Genomic DNA, 8,243 nt, shown 5'->3' on the forward strand with positions numbered 1-8,243 from the left:
TGTTTGTAGCCCCCATGGCATACAGAAACTATATAAATAAACTTTGTATTAAAGAAACCAGTGATTAAGTGAAAGAACAAGGCTACCCATTTATGTATTATTTCATGAACCTTTTGAGGCCTCTAATATCATTAGTCTGCATGCAACATTAGTTAGCATGGAACATTTGAACTCACTTCTATAATAGCAGCTTGAAGAGCGACGAAACCTCTCTCCCAGTACTGTGAAACTTGGCAGTTAACATCGCCACTCATTTTAAAACAATGAGCTTTAAGAAAAAAAAGAAAGCCATAAATATCATTATGGATTATTTCAGTCCTGATTATAGGAAACAGTGGACTTTACAATGGCTGCACATTCCAAATGTTGTTATTTTGACTCAAGGCCTATGAAAACATAAACTGGAGTAATGATTCTCAAAGCAGGGCAGACAGAGCACTTATAGGGGATGTTCTGCATTAAATCAGAATATACTATGCTTTCTTACACTATCTTCCCTGCTTCTTCACCCATCAAGAATTTTGTGGAGCTTTTCTCTTCTATGATTTTGTATTGTCAAAACAATCTTTTTATGTTTTTCAAAGGTTAGTAGGTCTTTTATGGATTGAGAACCATATGGATTGAGAACTAGAGCTTTGCCTAACAGTACATACAACACAGGCAATAATGAGCAACTGGGAGTTCAGAGGAAATAACTTACTATGTTCAAATCATGTCAACCAGAACATCTTCTGAAGAAAAAACATCTTACCAAAAAAAAAAAAAAAAGCCTACCAGTCCATTGAGTATTAAACTGCATTAAAGAGATGGTGATATTTAATATGAAAAATTAAAATTGAGTATTAGAATTAAATGCATGTTTCATGTTTCATTAACATTTTAAATATTTAAAAGTCATTTGGAAACAGTTCAAGCCTACAAATGATGATATAATGAACACATATGTAACCATGGCCAAATTTTAAAAATGAATAAATCATTACAAATACAACTGGAATCCCCTGTATACTGTCTATGATCTTATTGCTTTTCCTAGCAGCAAGCTCCTAATTGGCTAACTGCTTTCCTGAACTTTGTGTTTATATATGCCATTAAGCTTCTGTAATGTATCCCCAAACTACACACATAATTTAAAATTGTTGAACTTTCTATCTTCTACCTCATTACAGTCATCATTCTGCATTTTGCTTCATTTGTTCTATGTTATGATTTTGAAATTTATATAGATGGCCCCATTTTTTCTTCTTATGATTGTGTAGAACCACATTGCAGGAATGCAACTCAGTGTATTTATCCATTCTCTCATAGATGACAATTTGGTTAATTTCTTTTTTCTTTTTGCTATTACAAAAAAAAAAAAGCCACTGCTATGAAAATACTTATATACGTCTTCTCATGAATATGTGTGTATCATCAGGATAGTCTATGATATGCCTAGTAACAACCTTCAACATCTTAATGTCTTTTCACAGCAACAGTTTACTTCTCACTCAGACCATAGATTCAGCACAGGTCTTTGGAAGGGGGGGAGCGAGGTCCTCTGTTTCACACCAGGGGTCCCAAGGTGACAGTTTCCATCTAGCTTGCAGAAGCAGGTGAGGAAAGGGTATAGAGAACTCACATCTGCTTTTCAATGCCTTGAATCTAGGTATCTGATTATAGCTACAAAACAATTATTCTATGCCCTCAGAAGGAGAGGAGAATAGGCTGCAAATCTTTAACACAGGCATGAGACTTTCACTAATAAAATTTCTATGATGCTGGGTTATAAGTTATACATATCTTCAATTTAAAAATAAAATTTCTCAATATTAAATGTTTAAAATATTTTTATAATATTGGGTTTTCTTTGCTACATATCCTTGTCAATACTTTGTATCGTTCTATTTACTGTTTTTGGTCAATCTTGTTAAATATAAAATGATATCACATGTGGTTTCTAAATGCATTTCCCTGATTACTAATGCAGGTCCAAGTGTTCATTCTTGATCTGTGTTTCTCCTTCTATGAAGTTCCTATTTATATCTTTCACTTCTTTCCTATATCTATGCTTTTTTTCTTATTTATTCAGAGAAAATCTTTATATATTCTGGTATTAACTTTTTGTTAGTTTCATTTGCATAAATATTTCATCACAAGTTTTGCCCTTACTTTTCACTTTCTGATGTCTTTTGATAAAGATAATTCCTTAATTTTTATAGTTTATGTATTTTTTGTTTTGTTTAAGAATTCTATTCTATCCGGCAGTTATAAAGATATTCTCCTATACTGACTTCTAGAAAGTTTACAGGATTTTTTTTTTCACTGAGTTCTGTACCTGGAATTGGTTGTTTAGTATGAGATAATTTCATTTTGTTCTTTACGGAGAGATGATTTTCCCAGTACCAATCACAGTGTCTTCTCAGTCATATGTTAGTTTTCATGTTTATGTGAGAGCTTTCCAGGTTTCTTTCTTCTGTTTCATTGGTCTATCTGTCTTTTACTATGGTAATAGCATACTCTCTTAATTACTTGTTTAATTCTTTCTAAAACCATCTTGGCCTTTTTTCTTGTCTATGCATTCACTGAGTATATAGTCTCTCCAGTTTCCAAATTAATACAGAAATGTCCATCTCATATAAACCCAAGATCTTCTCACCTGTCCTCATGTAACTAAAACCCAAACCTCTTGGTTGGTGAGATTGGCAAAATCATAGAGCATTAACAATAATCAATCACTCTGGATTTGGTGCCCTCTTCATTTTGGGTCCTCAAAAATAAGCTTACTCAGACATTTGAAGAGAAGCTTCTATTTTATCCATAAACAATTTTACTTTCCTTTAGCAATATATATTATAACCACATATTGCATTAAATATATATGTATATGTGCACATGCATATATGGAAATATATAAATATATATATAAAACCATATATAACAACTATCTAATACAGTATGTTAATAAACCCAAAAACCAATGTACATTTTTAAAATGTGTTGATTATCCTGTTGACATCACATTGCAGATAGGGATTTTTAAATTTGCTGTATTAACATCCATTCCTATATATAACTTATGACATAATTGAAGTGGAGAGCACTGGAATTACATAGCTGGAAAAGTTACCTTCATGGTCCCTGTGTTCCTTCTTTGTCGGGATTCTGTATCCCAGCAAGAATTTCAAATGATATGAGAATGTATTAGTAAAGATGACTTGTATTACTTCCTCAGGATAATCTGGCATTAATTCTTTAATATTTTCTTCATTGGACAGCCTCAAAACTTTTATACCTGCCATTACAAGAAGGGAATATATTTGTTAGTAAATTACTAGGAGATCAACTTCAGGATGTCATGATAAATTACTTTTACTAGAGTTCTTTATGGAAATAAAATCAAATATCAACTTTGAGTAGGTCAGGCAGAGTAAAGTTTGGGAAGAGACATTGCTCTTCAGAAGAACTACATGAAAATTAGTTATTTTATTTTCATTTGTAGTTCTTGAACCAATTTCAATCACATATAATATTATTCCATACAAATTAAACTATTCACAGGAGAATTAGCATTGCAATAAATCTACAATTGTAGTAAAAAAAATGGTCACGAATGGTAGGTCATTGTGTTTAAATCACAATTAGGCTCTGGTTTATAGCAGATGGAAATAATTATAAAAATTCACTTTCCTTTAATAATCCTGACAGTATGGTATTAACTGGTATGCTATGAAAATACTTATATATGTCTTCTCATGAATGATTTATTTTTAAAAAGAGAAAGAGATTCAAAAGAGAATATACCAGTTACCTGATTATATTGACATCACTAAAATAATCCCTCTTTTCAGCAGATATTGTGTTCAATGCCATACAGAGGTCTCACTAAGACTGAAAGAATGAGAAGGAATGCAAAGAAAGTCCTGGATTGGGGTGGGAGTGTTGAAGATGCAAGTGGAGGAAAAAGGCAGCACGTATTTTGATAGAACTATTCTTTTTCTGGAATCTATTCCTTAAATCCATGTGATCTTGAGCAAGTCGTGTAAGCTTTATCACTCAATTTCCATTATTTGTAAAATAAACAATAATATCTATTATTAGTACATAATATTACTACAGAGTACAGAAAAATATAATACAGAATAATATTCTATTACTACAGAATAAAGGCTCTATAAAATCTAGTGCATGAGAGCATTTAATGAACATTAAGACTAGTTCTCTTGCCTCTGCACTAGGCTGTTTCTCTTCTGATTTCAGAAAATTATTCTAAAGGAAAGTGACTTTAACAGTCATAATGCTCTCCTTATTTTTCACTGGTAAGTATCTTAACACTGAAGGGTGGAAACTTGAAACTCAGAATACTCATCAATAGAATCTTCAAATATAGTAAGACAATTTTTGGTAGTAAAAAGCTGGAGATAGAACTCCCATAATCAAATTCAAGAAAAGACTCATTGTTTTTGTCTGTAATAATAAGCAAATACTAGAGTGACAGTTTCATTCTAGTAATAAGGCTTCCACAGCCAAATGTCAACAATTCCCTAAACACTCCTGCTTTTCAAAGTCTCCAAACACTATATTCCATGCTTCCCCAAACCCTATGCAAGATCAAGATTTCTTTGCTGAGAGACTGTGCACTCAATTTCACATAATCTATAAATTTTGACAACACAGTTTATCAACTGAAATGCAAATTAAATGCATGTCTCTGCAGTCAAATGAACCAAAAATTGACATCAGAAATTCCTCTTGGTTGCTAGAAAACTCACCTTTCATGAAGGAAGCTAAGGCTACTTTACTCATTATCTGTTGGGTTGTATTGGTGACAGGTGTGTATATAATAGAAAATGTAGAATCTTTAAATGAGTCTACCGGTCCCAGGTTCACAGCAGGCAGTGAAGAAAAATCATTAACTTTATGATTAGTAGGATATAGATACAAACAAAGTAGGAGGAGCAATGGGGTCAACCATTCCTACACAATCCAAGAGAAAGAATAAAGAAAATTATGATTTTGAATTAGTTATCCACAATCATTTGGTCATACAGTTTGTCTTGTGCATTTTTCTGCTTTCAATATATGCCACATTATGAACTGTTTAAAATATGTACAGTACAAAATTCAGCAGTCTAATTCCAGTGAGCTCTTAATAGGTATTCAAGTGTATTGATCCACAGCACCAGTCTAAAGCATGCACTGATCATGAAAGTATGAGAGGCAAGCTATTATAAATTATTACCAGCTGGTATGACCTACTCATGCTGTATCTGGTTCTACTGAGAGCCTAGTGTTACATGAGACAGTTCCAAGGCACTGCTTACTGAGTAATAATATACTGGCTACATGCCAAGATCCTGGTATTGGAAACTCAGCACAATTCAGGCAACTGGAGAAAGACTGTTTTGTTAGTTATCATTGTTGGTCACCTGCAAACTTCCAATAAGACATCACTTTATTTCCTAAATGGATGATGATAGAAAAAATTCACAATTAGACAGTAAAATTCTAATTTAGTTAAAAATGCTACTAATTTATATCTATCTGATTTTCAGAAGATATCAAAGTTCAACCAGGATTTTTGTTATATGGTAAAATGATAGGAGCTAATGCTAATTTTCTTCTTGGTACTAATAACATTTCCAAGTTTTCTACTCTTTTGAAGAGAATGATTTATTTTTAAAAAGAGAAAGAGATTCAAAAGAGAATATACCAGTTACCTACTTCCGTGGGTTAATTAACCATGCCTTCAAAATCTCAGTGTCTAAACCTGACTATCCATGAGTAGGAGCCCTAGCAAACATGTGACCACTGACTTTTAAAACATTTATTGGATTTTCTATTGCTGGCCAGTGTCAGTGACTTTAGACCTCAACTTGGGATCTGTGTCAACTGAAAGGTCTGCAGACAGATTGCAGTTCGAGGAACAACTCCTTCTCTTGTAGAGAGGTTTTCTGGTTTGGTTTGGTTTTTGGAAGGGGAGATAAAGTATGGTTACTTCCCAGGAAATATACATTTCCATATTGTAAATAAGAAGTGACAGAGATACTGAATCATACCATCAAGGACTCTCTTTTCATTCTCCATTTCTTCAGAAGGTTCTTGCATAATAATGCCCATGTCTGTTGACACACACTCATTTCTCTCTTAATCATTTTGCCCTGTTTAAGAAGAAAGAAAAAGAGAAGATAACGTAAATGTGACGCTCTTCATGAGAAGACATACCCTGCAAACAGAAAAAGAGCAGCCTGATAATTGCAGTGCTACAAATGAGTGCTTGGACTCTGTGAGTTCCAAAGTTAGCGTGTTATGACTCCCCTAGCTTTCTTTTCTTTCCACTTCCAAACTCTTTGCTCCCTTATTTTTTTGGTCATGCATTGTGTTAGTGACCAACGTCTTGCCTCAGCTCTATGAAAATGGATCTCGGCCTTTTAAGTCGTTTTCTTTGCCAGCCGGCATGATGTAAAGCTTTGTCAGCAGAGAAGATCGAAGAGACATTGCAGGAAGAAGAGGCCCTCCTTTCTGGTGTCAGAGTGGTTCATTTTCCCCATTCCTAGAGACTGTATTTTTTTTTCCCCGCTGCTCAGACTAAATGATTTTCTCCAATGCAAAGTGCCTGGATGGTGAAGGTTTCACTGTGTGTTTTCAATAGCTCTTGACTCAAGAGCAGTAATGTATCTGGGAGCCCCAGACAGCTAGGGCCTTTCCCCCAGAGCTTTGTTTCCTTTGGATCCCCTATTGCAAAGTCAGTGCACTCCTTGTGCCCATGGCTTCACTTTCAGTGGGCTGCAACAACACCTATCTAAACACACCTTAGTTGACGCAACATGACCCTTGCATAGAGTAAAAAGCAATGGCCATCTACCACCACGGGTGGGGTGGGAAACCTCCCTGCCCCCATTCCTAAGCAAAGGTCAGTTGTTGCTGAGGTTTGCTTGGCAACCCAGCATTGACACAAAGCAGAGACAGGCTGTTACCCAAAGAGGCGTGAAGCAGCTCTCACATATCCAAGACCTCCCAACAGATACAAGAACAGATTGTACAACAGGCCACAAAACAAGTCTTAGCAAATTGAGATTATACTGAGTATCTTTTCTGACCATGAGGATAGGAAACTAGAAATCAGAAACAAAAGAAAAGCTGGAAGGACATTGAATCCATGATCAAAGACCTCCCAACAGAGAAAAGCCCAGGGCCAGGACCAGATGGCTTCTCTGGTGAATTCTACCAAACATTTAAAAAAGAATGAAGGGCACCTGGATGGCTCAGTTGGTTAAGCATCTGCCTTCAGCTCAGGTCATGATCCCAAAGTCCTGGGATTAAGTCCCGAGTCGGGCTGCCTGCTCAGTGGGGAGTCTGCTTCTCCCTCTCCCCCTCTCCCCTGCTTGTGCTCTCTCACTCTCAAATAAAATAAAATCTTTTTTAAAAATTAAAAAATAAAAAAGAATGAATGCCACTCCTTCTCAAAGTTTTCCAAAAAATTGAAGGGGAGGGAATACTTTCAAACTCACTCTGTGAGGCCAGCATCACCCCGAGGCCAATGACAGATGACACTAAAAGAAGAGAACATTACAGACCAACATCCCTGGGGAATTTAGATGCAAAAATTCTCAACAAAACATTAGCAAACTGAATGCAACCACACATTAAACATATGTAAATCAATAAATGTTATACACCACGTGAATAGAATGAAAGGTAAAAATCATATGATCGTCTCAATACGCAGACAATACATTTCACAGAAGACAACATCCTTTCATGATAAAAACCCTCAACAAAGTACGTATAGAAGGAATATATCTTAACATAATAAAGCCTATATACAATAAGCCCATGGCTAACATCATACTCGTGGGTGAAAGGTTGACAGCTTTCCTTCTATGATTGGGAATAAGACAAAGACACCCATTTTTACCCCTCCTGTCCAAAATAGAAGCCCCAGTTCCTCACTCTACTTTTGTCAACACCTTTTGTCTGGTAACTCTTGAGTTCCTTCTTTAAAGGCAGAGTATAACTTTGACTGTAGAAAGGAGTGGGAGTGACTATGTGCCAATTCTCAGCCTAGCCTTTATGAGGCCTTGGGTGTATCTGCTTGCTGTTATGGCTTGGTCATTGCTGTAAGAGAATACTGGGCCAGCCTCTGGGACCTGAAAAGCATATGAAACAGAGCTGAGTCATCCCAGTCATGCCAGTATAGAGTAGCCTACATCAGACTATGGCCAGCCAGACTCTAGGGATCCAAGCCTATCCAAGATCAGCAG

At 35.6% G+C, this 8,243-nt stretch overlaps 1 protein-coding gene across 1 annotated transcript; it reads right to left on the reverse strand.

Annotated features, from left to right (window-relative positions):
- Window positions 1-152: 152 nt before the first annotated feature.
- Window positions 153-7,243, reverse strand: LOC145719937 (ABC-type organic anion transporter ABCA8-like). The gene is made up of 4 exons (XM_081811560.1): window positions 6,039-7,243; window positions 4,752-4,956; window positions 3,110-3,274; window positions 153-268 (listed from the first exon to the last, which is right to left on the reverse strand). Exons 1-4 carry the CDS (start codon window positions 6,132-6,134, stop codon window positions 153-155), a joined length of 582 nt encoding a protein of 193 aa, XP_081667686.1. The 5' UTR covers window positions 6,135-7,243.
- Window positions 7,244-8,243: the final 1,000 nt, after the last annotated feature.

Source organism: Leptonychotes weddellii, unplaced genomic scaffold, assembly GCF_054177405.1.
Source record: "Leptonychotes weddellii isolate Sample4059 unplaced genomic scaffold, ASM5417740v2 HiC_scaffold_8410, whole genome shotgun sequence".
Lineage (NCBI taxonomy): Eukaryota > Metazoa > Chordata > Mammalia > Carnivora > Phocidae > Leptonychotes > Leptonychotes weddellii.